This window comes from Dipodomys merriami, unplaced genomic scaffold (assembly GCF_024711535.1).
Source record: "Dipodomys merriami isolate MVZ:Mamm:240054 unplaced genomic scaffold, mDipMer1.0.p SCAF_12, whole genome shotgun sequence".
NCBI lineage: Eukaryota > Metazoa > Chordata > Mammalia > Rodentia > Heteromyidae > Dipodomys > Dipodomys merriami.
This window is the reverse complement of record NW_027202493.1, coordinates 9,855,375-9,870,909: the sequence shown is the minus strand read 5'-3', so window position 1 is coordinate 9,870,909 and position 15,535 is coordinate 9,855,375. Positions and strand designations below refer to the sequence as shown.

Sequence of the window (15,535 nt, the reverse complement as noted above, 5' to 3'; positions counted from 1 at the left end):
TGACCTTAGCTAAGTGTAACTATGCCACATTATTGTTAAACATATGTAGTCACATAATCTCAATAAAGAAATATTTGGGAAAAAATATGCCTTAGGCCACTGTGCAACTCTTAGTGTCTGAGCTCATCAGCAATAGAGACAGATGTAAAAATCACCTACACATAGGACTTTTTATTTTTTTATTGTCAAGGTGATGTACAGAGGGGTTACAATTACATAAGTAAGGTAATAAGTATATTCTTGTCAAACTTGTTATCCTCTCCCTCATTTTTTTCTACTTTCCCTCCTCCCAACCTCCCCCCACCTAAGTTGTACAGATTATTTCCAACATGTTGTCTTATGAGTATCGCTGTTGCATTTATACATAGGACTTTAATTTTGGCTTTTTAATTTTGGCTTACTATATAGTCTGGCCTCAAAGTTAAAAGCCTCAAGTGCTGGGACTCATGGCTTGTACCACACCACCACATCAGATTCTCAGAGGTCTTTTGATCAATGCATTGGACACAAGATCATAGAACTCCAAAATTCTTTTTCTTTTCTTTTTTGCAATTTGGCACAAATTTGCAAATTTTGCAATCTGGCCTCAAAGTTAAAAGCCTCATTCATTACCTCTCAAGTGCTGGGACTCATGGTTGTAGCACACCACCACATCAGATTCTCAGAGGTCTTTTGATCAATGCACTGGACACAAGATCATAGAATTCCAAAATTCTTTTTCTTTTCTTTTTTGCAATTTGGGCTGTCCAACTGTTATTTAGCAACCAAAACAAACATATTAATTGATGTCACACCTCTGAAGATGACTACCACTTCTCTCAAGGTACTCATTACAACATTACAGAGTGGCTCTCAGTTCCTTATCTTCCCGTCTCCCTCTTCGTCTTCTCGAGTGAACTCTCTGGTTCTGCTAAAAATCTAATTCTGTCCTATATTCTAATTCTGTCCTACTTCCACCTACACACTGTATGCTCTGGACTGTGTACTCATATACTTTATACATGAGCCACCTAATTAAGTTTGATCTACCATCATGCTCCTGTGTTAGCTTTCCCTTCTATAACAAACTCCTGAGTTGATCAACTTACAAAGCAAACAAGTTCATTTTGACTTACAGTTTCAGAGGTTTCAGTCCATGGTGGGTTGAATCCGTTGCTTTGGGCCTGCAGTGACACATCAAGCTTGCAGTAGTATCTAAATCGGGATGGGAAGCAAAAGGGAGAGAAGAGGCTAGAATCCTGCTTTCCTCTTTGAAGGCACAGCTCCAGTGTCTTAAGAACTTCCCACTGGCCCCTAGCTCTTAAAAGCTTCACCAAGCAGGAGGATACTGGTGGTTCATCCCTGTAATCCTAACTACTTAGAAGAGTGAGATCAGAGAACAGTTCAAAGCCAGTCCAGGCTGGAAAGTCTATGAGACTCTTACCTCCAATATACTACCCAAGAAAGCTGTAAGAGGAACTGTGGCTCAAGTGGTGGAGTACTAATCTTGAGCAAGAGAATTTCAGAGACAGCGCACAGGCCCTGAATCCAAACCCCAGGACTGGCAGAAAAAGGAAACAAAATTTAAAAATAAAAGCTCTACTACTTCCTAGTAGCACCACCCTGAGGATCAAGCCTTTAATATATAGGCCTTTGGGAAATACTTAAGAGCCAAACTATAGCAGTTCAGGATTTTCTGTTTATGTATTTTTTTTGGGGGGGGTCCAGTTGTGGGGCCTGAACTCTGGGCCTGGGCGTGTCCCTCAGCTCTTCAGCTCAAGGCTAGCGCTCTACCACTTGAGCCACAGCGCCACTTCCGGCTTTTTTCTTTTTGCTTATGTGGTGCTGAGGAATCGAACCCAGGGCCTCATGCATGCAAGGCAAGCACTCTACCACTGAGCCACCTTCCCAGTTCCTGTTTATGTATTTTCTATAAAAGCTAACAACTAATCTATTGGAGACTTACAATATAGCATGAATTGCACAAGAATTTGGGAGTAAGGAAATCCCCAAAAGCTTAAGACTTAATTAAAAAGACAAAATCAAGCCAGATGCCAGTGGCTCACATCTGAAACCCTACTCAAGAGGCCGAAGTATGAATATCACAGTTCAAAGACAACTCCAGACAGAAAAGTCCAGGAAACAAGACATCTCCAATCATCAAAGGACAATCCAAAATGGTGCTAGAGCAAAAAAGCTCAAGGACATGGCCCAAGCTGAGTTCAAACTCCAGGGCGTGTGTACACACACACACACACACACACACACACACACACACACACACACACACACACACACACACACACACACACACACACACACTCTTTTCATTTTCTTTTCAGCATTTGTGGGGCTAAAATTTAGGATCTGGGCACAGTCCTTGAGCTTTTTTTTTTTTTTTCCTCAAGGCTAGTGATCTATCATTTTGATCCACAATTTCACTTTTGGTTTTTAGGTAGTTAATTGGATATAAGAGTCTTACAGACTTTCTTGCCCTGGCTGTCTTCATGGCCTCCTCAGTAACTAGGATTACAGGTATGAACCATCAGTACCAGGCTTCATTTCTGCTCCAGTCCTGGGGGTTGAATTCAGGGAATGGACACTGCCCCTGAGTTTTTTTTTTTTGGGGGGGGGTGTTCAGTCCTGGGGCTTGAACTCTGGGCTTGGGTGCTGTCCCTGTTCTCTTCAGCTCAAGGCAAGCACACTACCACTGGAGCCACAGCACCAGTTCTGGTTTCTGGTAGTTTATTGAAGAGTCTCATGGACTTTTTCCTGCCTGGCCTGGCTTTGAACCGCGATCCTCAGATCTCAGCCTCCTGAGTAGCTAGGATTACAGGCGTGAGCTACCGGTGCCTGGCCTCTACCCCTGAGCTTTTTTGCTCAAGGTTAGTGCTCTACCATGTGAGCCACAGTTCCACGTCTGGCTTTTTCATGGTCAATTGAAAATATGAGTCCCAAAATATGTTTCAGTTGCAGACTGACTGCTCATGCCACTAAGCCCTTTCCCTGAATGAGGGTGGGATACTGACTTGATTAAACCTGTAGATTATGACATTAATAGAAAATGATCCCAATAGCCACAACAATGTAAGACTATCTTAACCAAATGGAATGGGAGATTTTCATTGATGGCTGGCTGAATTAAGTAGCCATGTTGAGAATTTCAATGGGGCAAAAAACTTCAGGCAACTTCTAGAAACTGGAGGCAGCCTCAGGCAATAGCACACAAACCCTGAGTCTTTAGCAAATAATTCTCCGAATTCCAAATGAGTCAGGAGCAGATGTTTCTCTAGCTACTACTACAGATGAAAATACAATGCTGTCAACATGTTAAGAGCAACCCTGAAAGGACCTAAGCAAAGGACACACTTAAGCAGGGCCCAGAATTTAATAATAAATGTTGTTCTAAGCTACCAAATTTGTGGACTAATTTGTTATATATCAACAATAAAGATGTCCACGTATTTCTTTTCTCACCATCAGTTTTGACATTTGTCCATGTTAACACAATCGCTCTTTAATTCCTTTTAACTTGGATAAAGCTTTCAATTGTATGCTCATTATGCAATGGACATCCATTTTTTCTATTAAACTTTTAGGTTCCTTATTTTTGTATAAGTAATTCTACTTTAGGTTCCTATGCACATCTTCCTGTAGATATGTGAAAATTACTGTAGAATATGTATCCGGATCATTAAGATGTAAAAAAAAAAAATTAAGGCTATTTCTAAGTTTCATAGGTTCTGTTAGGTGATATGTATATAATTGCCAACACCACTATTGTATTATTACTATTAATAGTACTGTCATATATATTTAAGCATGTACTATTTTTCCCACTGTATGTAAAGGCAAAAAAAAAAAAAAGTATAATGAGGCTGAGGACGTGACTTAGTGGTAGAGTGCTTGCCTGATATGCATGAAGCCCTGGGTTCGATTCCTCAGTCAGTACCACATACACAGAAAAAGCCGGAGTGGTGCTGTGGCTCACCTGGTAGAGTGCTAGCCTTGAGCAAAAGCACAGAGACAGTGCCCAGGCCCTGAATTCAAGCCCCAGGACTGCCCCCCCCCCCAGAAAAAAAGTATCCTGAGTGCCAGGTGCTGGTGGCTCACACCTGTAATCCTACATACTTAGAAGGCTGAGATCTGACGACTGCAGTGCAAAGCCAGCTGGGGCAAGAACATTCGGTTAACTCCTTTTATGCTAAAAAAGATCTGTCTCTTGGTAACATTTGAACTGGCAATGGTTTTCATTTTCCTTTGGGGAAATAAAAAGCCACAAAGAATTGCTAACGGATTTGTTCAGGCAACGTTATGGGATGCATCAATTTCTTGGAGACAGCCCCAGGTCAGCACAGGTCTTGAATTTCTTGGCGACGGGGCCCAGGTCTCACAGAACTTAGTTTTGCAAGACAGAAGAGGTCCACTTCTGACTTCTTGAGTTTGAACAGCACACTTGATCAAGGAGCGACAAGAACTCCCGCCCGACCCGGCCGCAGGGCATTACGGCCCTCCCGACCTTCCCTGTCCTGCGAAGGGGAGGCCCCGGGCCGCGCAGCGGGCAGTACGGAGCGACGGCCACTGGCGGCGCCGCGCCCCCGGCTTCGCCGCCCGGGCCCCCAAGGCCGACGCGCCGCAACGTCCCCGGCCAGCGACCCCAAGGTTCCCACGGCCGGGTTCCCGCGCCAGCGACCCCAAGGCTCCTATGGCCGGGACCCCGCGCCAGCGCGCTCGCCGACTGGCAGCCGAGTGACGCGAACAGGTTCCGCAGAGGTGCGCGGCACGCTGGGGGCGCCGCCGGAAGCTAGTACGCCAGTGACGTACTTCCGAGAGCCTCTGCGGTTCCCGCGATATCGAAGCCGGGCTCTCCGGAAGTGACTCCCCGGAAGTGGTTCCCGGGGAAGAGCGGGCCGGCTTCCAGACCGGGCCACCCGCTGCGTGCTGAGCCGCCGACGCCATGCAGTCCGATGATGTGAGTGCCCCCCACCGACGTCCCGCCACCCCGGGTTTCGCGTTTGTTCTCACGGGCCGTCCGGGACGCGAGGCTCTCAGAGCCTGGCCTTCCAGGCGGGTTCGCACGTGTGTCTGCCGGACCCGCCCGCTGGCGGCCCTGGATGGGGTTGAGAGGCCCAGGCTCGGCCACCGCCACCCCGGGCCGACTTCCTTAGTGCTTGGTGCCTTGCAGTGAAGGACTTTGCGCCATGCTGACAGTTGGATGGACCCTCGGATCTTCGGGAGGTGGGAGGGATGCGGCGAAATGTAGACTTCGTATTTTAAGGATCCTTATCCATATCCGTCTTACTTTTCAGCCGACTTTTCCTATGTTAGGTTTCCCTTTAAATCCCCCTCCTCCTCCCCCCCCCCCAGTCTATCTCAGTCGTAATTTCAGAAGCAATCAACAGTTCATTGATTTTAAAAGTTTATAAGTACTTACTACGTAAGTGTGTCTGGGTTTGTGATAATTACTATCTCGTTAACAAACCAGACGGGTCTCTGCTATCCAGAGCATTCTGATTAGAAAAATCTGTAAACAGGCGGACAAATAAAACAACTGCACTGTGAAAAAGTATGAAAGAAAGATCGGCAGTAATGAGGTAGAGTGGTTAGAACAGACCCCTTAAGATAGCGCTGGTCACAGGCTTCTAGGAATACATGTTTGAGCTGAGACCTAGGTTGAAAATGAGTCAGCCACTGAGGAAGAAGGCATGAAGATCTGGAGATGAGAGGGAAGCATAATATAAGGGGCACTAAGTGACATAACAGAAATCAAGAATATGAGATAAAATAAGGGTAATGAAGTTGGATATGCTTTCCAGGGCAAAATGTCAAATCCTGTAGGAAGTGTTTTTAAGAGGATGGCAACAGACAAATCATTGCAGTTCAATAGCAGTTTCATTTATTGAGATGGAAAACAGTATCAAAGGAAAGCTATGTTCTTGGAGTTGGGGGTGGATGGTGATTGGGCTTGTGCTATTCCTGAGCCTTTTAAGTCTACCAATGTTTGAGCCATGCCTCTGGCTTTCTAGTAGTTTACTAGAGATAAAGAATCTTAGGGCTGGGCACTGATGGCTTATGCCTGTAATCCTAGCTACCCAGGAGGCTGAGCTCTGAAGATTGTGGTTCAAAGCCAGCTGGAGCAGGAACATCCCATGAAACTCTTATGAGTCCAGTTAACCCACCAGATAACTGGGAGTGGTGCTATGGCTCAGAGTGGTAGAGCATATCTTTGAGCAAAGAGAGCTCAGGGACAGTGCCCAGGCCCTGAGTTCAAGTCCCATGACCACCCCCCACCCCCCAACCCCCCAAAAAAAGAAAAACTCTTAAGGACTTTCCTGCCCCTGCTGACTTCAAATCTCAGGTATGAGCTACTGGGCCCTGGCTGAAAGCTGTGTTTTTCATTTTTAAAGCTGTATTCTTAGAAATGTGGAATGCAGAGTTCCATGTAGATATGTTAGCTGTTAGGCTGCCAAGTGAGCAGCTAGGTGCATAGAGGATTCTGGTACTCAGGAATAGAAGTCTGACCGGGAGGTGACACTGAAAGCCAAAGCCCCAAGCCTGAATCATTTCCCTACATTCCAGCTTCATTTTCTCATACCTGTTTCCTATCCCTACACTGATAAACATCTCAAAATGTGTTGTTTGGCCTTTTATGATCATTTAACTGCTTTAAAGTTTTTTTCCAGTACCTCTTATACACCTTTGAGGCTCCTAGACTCATTGGTACTTTGCAATACATTGTTTATAGACTTTACAGCCCTAACTAGATAAAACACTTTAATAACTTTTTTTTTCCAGTCCTGGGGCTTGAACTCAGGGCCTAGGCACTGTCCATGAGCTTCTTTTGCTCAAAGCTAGCATTCTGCCACTTGAACCACAGCGCCACTTCCAGCCTTTTCTGTTTATGTGGTATTGAGGATTGAACCCAGTGCTTCATGCATGATAGACAAACAGTCTACCACTAAGCCACATTTCTAGCCCACTATGATTTCTTAAGTGATCAGTGTATGAGGACATGGACATGTCAATGCCTTTATATAAATTTATGTATGTAACAAGTAACACATTAGTATCCAAGTGTTGTGATGTGCACTTATGATTCCAGGATTCAAGAGCAGAGGCAGGCTGGACACCAGTGGCTCAGACCTGTTATCCTAGCTATTCCAATTCTGAGATTTGAAGATTGAGGTTGGATAGTTTGGGCAGGAAATTCTGTAAGACTTGTCTTCAATTAACCACCAAAAAAGTAAGAAGCTGTGGCTCTAGTGGTAGGTAGCCTTAAACACAAAAACCCTCAGAGACAGCACTCAGGCCCTGAGTTTAAGCCCCACAACCAATTTTTTAAAAATGGGGGAGGGGTGCTGGGAATGTGACTCCGTGATAGAGTGCTTGCCTAGCATGCATGAACCCCTTGGTTCAATTCTTCAGTACCACATAAACAATATGTGTGTGTGTATATATAACTGATATATCAGCTATACATATAAAAATCTAGTACTGTGTAGCTTGTGTGTATATGCATGTTTCTGTCCTGAGTCTTGAACTTGCTGTGCCCTGTCTCATGCCCAAGGCTAATATTCTACCACTTGAGTCACAGATCCACTTCTGTCTTTTTGGTGGTTAGAGATAGTAGCAAGGATTACAGGTGTGAGCCACCAGTGCCTGTTTTCTGTGCAGCATTTGACAATGATAATAAACAGATTGTATAAGTAAGAAAGTGACAGCGTGTATATAATACGATCTTTTTATTGAAGATATACCCATGAGGGGGAGGAGGAGGGTCATAGGAAAAAACTGGAAGAAAACAAGGTAAGAGGAAACAAAAAGAATGTACTCGTTACCGTATGACTCATGAGGTTACCGTATATATTCATGAGCTGCCAGTGGTTCCAACCTGTAATCCTAGCTACTCAGGAAGCTGAGACCTGGAGGATCATCGTTCAAAGCTAGTCTGAACAGAAACATTAGTGAGTCTCCATCTCCACTTAACCAGCAAAAAGCTGAGCTGGAGGCATGGCTGAAGTGGTAGAGTGGCAGTTTTTTGTTTTTTTGGGGTTTTTTTGGTGGGGGGAAGCTGCTTGAACTCAGGGCCTGGGCATTATCCCTGAGCCTCTGCGCTCAAGGCTAGTGCTCTACCACTTGAGCCGCAGTGCCACTTCTTGCTTTTTCTGTTTATGTGGCACTAAAGAATCAAACCCAAGGTTTCATGTATACTAGGCAAGCACTCTACCACTAAGCCACACTCCCAGCCCTACTTGGTTTTTTTAAGAATCTGACAACTGCTTAATATAATACCAGGTCTTGACTTTTTTTTTCCTTCAAGATTCCTAAGGAGGGGCTGAGAAGGTGGCTCGGTGGTAAGAGCGCTTGCCTTGCATGCATGAGGCCCTGGGTTCGATTCCTCAGCACCACATAAGCAGAAAAAAAAAGCCGGAAATGGTGCTATGGCTCAAGTGGTAGCGTGCTAGCCTTGAGCTGAAGAGCTGAGGGACAGCGCCCAGGGCCAGAGTTCAGGCCCCATGACCGGACCCCCCCCCAAAAAAAAAAAAAGAGAGAGAAAGATTCCTAAGGAAAGTAAATTAGACCTTCAAAACAAAACAAAAACAAAGGATTCCTTTCCACAGCATGCTTTTTGTTGTGAGATTTTGTTTGGTTGTTTTTTTTGTTCTGTTTTGTTGGTTTTGGGGTGTGGGGAGGATATTAGAAGTATAAGATTGAACCCAAGGCTCTCCCTCATGCTACGAAAGCATTTTACCCCAGCCCTTGTGATGTTGTCTTTTTTAATCAATAAGGTATCTTTTAGGCCACAATTTCTTCTTAATTATATTTTGTGTCACAGGTTATCTGGGATACACTAGGAAACAAGCAGTTTTGTTCCTTCAAAATAAGGTGAGCCTAGATTTGTAATCTGGAATAAGATTCTTCTAATTGCCTTCCTGGTAATCACCATATAATCTTTGTTTCCTTTCCCTCATTTAAGAACCAAGACTCAAGGCTTTTGCAGAAATGAATATAGCCTGACTGGACTGTGTAATCGGTCATCCTGTCCCCTGGCAAATAGTCAGTATGCTACCATCAAAGAAGAGAAAGGTAACTCCCCCAGTTTAACTTCCATGAGAACTATTCAACAGCTTTAACAAGGATGTTCTTCAGTCTGTCTAAATAATTTTAAATGTATTTTACTTTATCCTTTAGGACAGTGCTATTTGTATATGAAAGTTATAGAACGAGCAGCTTTTCCTAGGCGTCTTTGGGAACGGGTAAGACTTAATGACAAAACTTTAATGAACATAGATAAAGAGCAAAAATGGCATGCATTTCCCTTCTCCCTTGATCATCTCTAAACTTTTAGTTATTGACAATGACCCCATAGTTATTGACAATGAACTTACTCATTTGCTCTACTCCTTTAGTTTTCATTTTGTTTGGTATGTTTCGTAGGTTCGGCTTAGTAAAAACTATGAGAAAGCACTGGAACAAATAGATGAAAATCTAATTTACTGGCCTCGTTTCATTCGACACAAATGTAAGCAGAGATTTACCAAGATAACTCAGTACCTAATACGCATTAGAAAGCTTACACTAAAGCGACAGTAAGTATTTGGATCATTTATTTTAAAATCTATCTTTCCTTGGACCATGTTATGAAGCTGAGGTCGTAAATTCTGACAAATTCAACTTTGAAATGTCTTACTTTATGTGGAGAAGAAACTTTAAAGGTGTACCCTTTGATTTTGCAGCGTGTCTAGAACAGTAGAATATAAATCCTCTCTCTTCATCAGAAAATCTCACTCATAAAATTTTCTTTATAATTGCCTGAGGGAATCTTGACTAGCAATTTGGAAATAATGTAAAAAGAATATAATCATCAACTATTAAGAAGTTTACTCTGGAGTCATTGAACACTACTTTTAAAAGTATGAGAAATGGACGTGTGGCTCAAGTGTAAAGTGCCATTTTGAGCAAAATGAGGAAGCAAACAAGAATGATGGAAGGGGTGTCACTGATCAAGATTCATTGTAAAATAGCTTTAAGAGTGTTAGGTCTTAATGCTTTTTTTTTTTGGGTGGGGGGGTCCTAATTAGATCCAGGACCAGCAAATTGTTGCTAGGCAAGAAATTTAATCTACAAAGTTACTATGTAATTAACTTGGCAACTCAATTTTGTATCTAAAACTGTAATACAAAGTAGAAGTGAAAAGTTCATAGTAAAGTTTTAAGTTACAATGTGAGGTGTATACATACATAGAATAGAATGTGTTATAAGTTTATGAGTTTTGCTTTTTCAAAAGGGAGAATGATCTCTGCCAAATCAATCAAGAAGAATAAAACTAGAAATCGGGCATACCTTTAAATTTTCAATATTGTATTTTCTTTTTCTAGTTTAATAATTTTCTATGAAACAGCCAGGCACCAGTGGCTCATACCTGTAATCCATGCTGCTCAGAAAGGCTGAGAACTGAGGATCACCGTTCAAAGCTAGCCCAAGCAGGAACATCCCTGAGACTTTTTTTTCTTGTCCGTCATGGGGCTTGAAGAAGCAACTCAAGTGCATGGGCACTGTCCTTGAGCTTTTTCATTCAAGGCTAGCACTCGGCTTTGAAGGTGGCTCAGTGGTAGAGCACTTGCCTTGCATGCCTGAAGCCCTGGGTTTGATTCCTCAGCACCACATAAGCAAAAAGAAAAAAGCCAGAAGTGGAGCTGTGGCTCAAGTGGTAGAGCACTAGCCTTGAGCTGAAGAGCTGAGGGACAGTACCCAGGCCCAGAGTTCAGGCCCCACGACTGGACCCCCCCCCAAAAAAAAAGGGCTAGCACTCTACCATTTTGAGCCATACCTCTACTTCTGGTTTTTTGGTGGTTAATTGGCAATAAGAATCTCATAGACTGGCTTTGAATTGTGATCCTCAGATCTCGGCCTCCTAAGTAGCTAGGATTATAGGCATAAGCCACCAAATGGCACTAAGTCCAAAAATTTGCTTAAAAAAATCCAAACAAGGGGGCTGGGAAGGTGGCTCAGCGGTAGAGGGCTTGTCTTGCATGCCTGAGGCCCTGGGTTCGATTCCTCAGCACCACATAAGCCAAAAAGAAAAAAAGCCAGAAGTGGCGCTGTGGCTCAAGTGGTAGAGCGCTAGCCTTGAGCTGAAGAGCTGAGGGACAGCGCCCAGGCCCAGAGCTCAGGACCACAACCGGACCCAAAAAAAAAAAAAAAAAAAAATCCAAACAACCATTTTCTAAATAGACATTCTCTGCAGCAGTCTGTGGGAGTCTAGGTTGCAGCTGAGAAAAAAAATTCTTATACTAAAGTGATGAAGGCTCACAGTTCTGTTCCATGGTAGTCTATTACACTTTGTTTTGAAGTATTATAATAAAACCTAAGCTTTACATCATACCAGGAATGCTATGTCCCCCATTCATCTTGAGGTGGTCCCAGAAAAGGATTCTCAGAATTAAGTCAAAAGAACCAGTGATCAAATTCTCCAAGACCATGAAAATCAATTTTCTTAGCTTTTACATCTTTGCCTGTTGAAAGAGTTGGACATCCTACTCTTTATAATTTACTCTGGCGTTTCCTTCAGTTAAGTTGTGACTGCCTTTCCCAGTAATCCTTTGCATATTGGATAAGGTATTTCAATAGCTGGAGGTATAAAAAGCTCCTGTGTTGCAAAATACTTGAAAATGACTTATCAATTAGTGTGTCCATTGTGGGGCTTGAACACTGGGCCTGGGCGCCACCTCTGAACTCTTCAGCTCAAGGTGAGCACTCTACCACTTGAGCCACAGCACCACTTCTGGTTTTCTGTTGGTTAATTGGAGATAAGAATCTCACTGACTTTCCTGCCCAGGCTGGCTTTGAACTACCATCCTCCTGAGTAGCCAGGATTATAGACATGAACCACTGGTGCCCAGCTTCTATCAGTATTTTTACTACTACTTTCAGGAAGTATTTCTTTCTGTACTGAATTCCAATACTGTTTGCTACAGAAAGAGCACATTGGATATGAACTTGAATTTTTAATAAGGTATTCTATTTCCCTAGGAAAAAACTTGTTCCTTTGAGTAAGAAGGTGGAACGAAGGGAAAAAAGAAGAGAGGTAACTTAGATCTGATATTTTCATAGCTTGTATATTTTCATAGGGAAAGGGTTGTGTGTAGGTAGGGTGCATGAGGAAGTCAATAAGCATCATGAGTCTGTGATAATCAGTGAAGCTACTACTTTCAAAAACACAGCTTCTCTGGGGAATACATCAAAACTTTCTACAACTTTTCTTATAAAATTGATGCAAAATTTTAGACTGGGTGGATCAAAGTTAGATTTTTTAAATATGTTACAGGAAGAAATTATATTACTTTTATGATACCTTAGAAGTAGTTGCACAAAGGGGTTTATGAGCTTATTTTTCTGCCACATCGAATATAATGTAATTTTAGAAAATATAGATGGTTGACGTCTCTTTCATTTTAGTGGCTTTTACAAGTTGGCTCACTTTATATTTTAAACGTATGCAGACCTATCACGAAGTTTGTTAGAAACTTAGAATGCTATTTCTAAAATAATGAGGTCTTTCTTTGTCTCAAAGGAAGGGGTAACATTGGTAAAGAAGCATTGTATTCATAACCTGACTTACAAAATTGTAAACCCTTTGTACAACTCCTTAAAAATAACAAAAAAGCTGGGTGGCTCATGCCTGTGATCCTAGCTACTGAGGAAGCTGACATCTGAGGATCACAGTTTGAAGCTAGCCAGGGTAGGCAAGTCCATGAGACTACAATTCACCACCAAAAAAAGCTGGTAGGTGAAGCTGTTGTTTAAGTGGTAGAGCCTTGATCATAAAAACTCAAGGCTGAGGCTGGGAAGGTGGCTCGGTGGTAGAGCGCTTGCCTTGCATGCATGAGGCCCTGGGTTCAATTCCTCAGCACCACATAAGCAAAAAGAAAAAAGCCGGAAGTGGCGCTGTGGCTCAAGTGGCAGAGTGCTAGCCTTGAACTGAAGAGCTGAGGGACAGCGCCCAGGCCCAGAGCTCAGGCCCCACAACTGGACCCAAAAAAACCCCCAAAAAACCCAGGCTAGCACAGGCTCTTGAGTTCAAGCCCCAAGACAGGCACAGAAAATAAACAATTTCTAATTCTGCAGTCTGAAAAAAATGAGTACTAATGAAGTAAATTAGTGTTCTTTCTCTTATAGGAAAAAGCATTAATTGCTGCTCAGCTGGACAATGCCATTGAGAAGGAATTGCTAGAGAGACTGAAACAAGATACGGTAAGGAAACATCTTTGGGGCATACATTGTAAGTGGTAATATCATACTACCAAATAAAGTGCTAGAAAGATGGCCTACTCTGATTTTGTCCTTGAAATTTAAATTTTTATCCTTCCTCCTTTTTGTTAATTTATGTAAGCACATAGAATGCTTCGCTAGCCCTTGATAATCCACTACCAAAGACTTTGTATTCCCAATTCCCATTCTCACACTCTTCCAGATACTAGAGTCAAAAACATAGTTAAGGGCTGGGAAGGTGGCTCAGTGGTAGAGCGTTTGCCTTGCATGCATGAGGCCCTGGGTTCAATTCCTCAGCACCACATAAGAAGAAAAAGCCAGAAGTGGCGCTGTGGCTCAAGTGGCAGAGTGCTAGCCTTGAACTGAAGAACTGAGGGACAGTGCCCAGGCCCAGAGTTCAGGCCCCATGACTGACTAAATAAATAAATTAAATAAATAAATAAAACAGTCAGATTTTAAGCTGAGTTTTACATGAGTTTAAACATCTTTTTTAAGGTTAACATTTACAGACAACAAAATGAATTTTTTTTTTGTTTCCCCTTTCAGCAAGATTACATTTTTCCCATTGCAAGGGTCTCATAAACTACTAAGTTTAAGTGACCTGCTTTCATCCTTCATGGAAGTTACTGCCTATTTGACATCAACCATTGATTATTTAAATGTCAAAACTGGGCTATATTTGGGCACTGGTAGCTCATGCCTGTAATCCTAACTTCTCAGGAGGCTGAGAGATCTGAGAGTCAGGGTTCAAAGCCAGCCTAGGCAGAAAAGTCCCCGTGAGACTCTTAACCTCCAATACACCACTCAAAAACTAGAGTGGCACTGTGGCTCAAGTGGTAGAGTACTAGCTTTCATCACGAAGAAGCAAAAAAACTGGGCTATACTGCTGGCTCGGGATTTAAAAATAACAGAAATTAACCTTCTCATCAAAGTTAAATATCCTCATTTACTCCCTCAGGATAAAAGAATATGCTTGCAGGACAGTAGAACTTCAAGTATAATAGCCAAATGTAGTTCAAGGCAGTCTGTTTGTTTTCTAGTATGGCGACATCTACAACTTCCCTATTCATGCCTTCGACAAGGCTCTGGAACAGCAGGAGGCAGAGAGTGACTCTTCAGATGTTGAGGAGAAAGATGATGAGGAAGAGGAGGAAGAAGTAAGTTTTATTTGTCAATTAGTAATCTTCAGAATTAGATGTTCTATTTATAATACATATATACAATCTCTCTAGCATCCGAGCCAGAAATATTAAACAATTTACTCTTTTTTGGAGGTGTACCTCTTAATGATTTAAACCGGGCATGAGTTATCTAATGTTCATATTAAATTTAGAAATGAGTAAATTTTAATTGCTTTAATGTAAAGACTGACTTTTATGTCTTTTATTTTAGGATATGGGAAAAAGGGAATTTGTAGAAGATGATGAGGTAGATGAGAGTGACCTAAGTGATTTTGAGGTGAGCTGTGGGTAAAAAAAAAAAGAGTTGTTCTGGGGGCTGGGACTGTGGCTTCCTGGTAGAGTGCTTGTCTAGAATACATGAAGCCCTAGGTTCAGTCCCTCAGTACTATGTAAACGGAAAAAACTGAAAGTGGTGCTGTGGCTCAAGTGTAGAGTGCTAGCCTCGAACTAAGAAGCAAAAAAAAAAAGAAAAAATTTAAAAAGAATTGTCCTTTGGCCTGAAACAGACCGGAGGGGGGGGGGGGGGGGGATAGTTCTAAACATACACACATGAAAATGAATTCTCTAATTTGCTCTATTCTTGAGAGAACAGTAAAGGGGGTTTGGAAAAATGTAGCCCTTCCCTATTTGACTTTTTCTCTCTACTTACTAGGATATGGATAAACTGGACACCAGTGGTGATGAAGACAAGGATGATGAATCCTCCAGTGAAGAGGAGGAAGAAAAGGTCATCAGTGTGAAACACAAAGGCAAAGCGCCCTTGAAAGGACCATTGCAGAGAAAACGAGCCTATGTGGAAATAGAGTATGAACAGGAGACAGAACCCATGGCTAAGGCCAAAGCCACGTGATTGCCTTCCATTACAATAGGGAATGAACATTATGAACTTCTTTAAAACTTCTTCTAAAGCATATCTCCCCCTCCAGTTTTTGCTCTTTGAGTTGTAGTTCACACAGTATTTGTGTTTTAATTTTATGTCACTTTAGAGGAGCAAGAAGTCTGGAGTGAATGGAGAAAGCCTTAAGTTGTAAAATATATATATATATATTTTTTTTTTTAATAACATGTTTTTAGTAAAAGTTTGAAGCCAAGAAGCTTAACAG

The 15,535-nt window shown here is 42.3% G+C and overlaps 2 protein-coding genes across 2 annotated transcripts in view; one reads left to right on the top strand and one right to left on the bottom strand.

The window, feature by feature from the left end:
* Fut10 (fucosyltransferase 10) overlaps positions 1–1,006 on the bottom strand; it is a 101,348-nt gene extending 100,342 nt beyond the window's left edge. Inside the window, exon 1 of the mRNA XM_070016209.1 lies at positions 613–1,006. The gene's annotated coding sequence lies outside the window, so the exon portion shown is untranslated. The remainder of the gene's footprint in view (positions 1–612) is intronic.
* Positions 1,007–4,853: 3,847 nt separating this feature from the next.
* On the top strand, positions 4,854–15,465 carry Mak16 (MAK16 homolog). Its single transcript, XM_070016206.1, has 10 exons — positions 4,854–4,951; positions 8,816–8,865; positions 8,957–9,066; positions 9,172–9,236; positions 9,418–9,569; positions 12,013–12,067; positions 13,159–13,233; positions 14,292–14,408; positions 14,644–14,709; positions 15,085–15,465. The coding sequence occupies exons 1-10, from the start codon at positions 4,937–4,939 to the stop codon at positions 15,280–15,282; spliced, it is 903 nt and encodes a 300-aa protein (XP_069872307.1). The 5' UTR covers positions 4,854–4,936; the 3' UTR covers positions 15,283–15,465.
* Positions 15,466–15,535: the final 70 nt, after the last annotated feature.

What these genes read in the sequence shown, in the direction of transcription:
- Mak16 (XM_070016206.1), top strand. An exon ending in TTTTGTTCCTTCAAAATAAG is followed by an intron (nt 8,866 to 8,956) that starts GTGAGCCTAGAT and finishes CCCTCATTTAAG; the next exon opens with AACCAAGACTCAAGGCTTTT. An exon ending in ATGAGGAAGAGGAGGAAGAA is followed by an intron (nt 14,409 to 14,643) that starts GTAAGTTTTATT and finishes CTTTTATTTTAG; the next exon opens with GATATGGGAAAAAGGGAATT.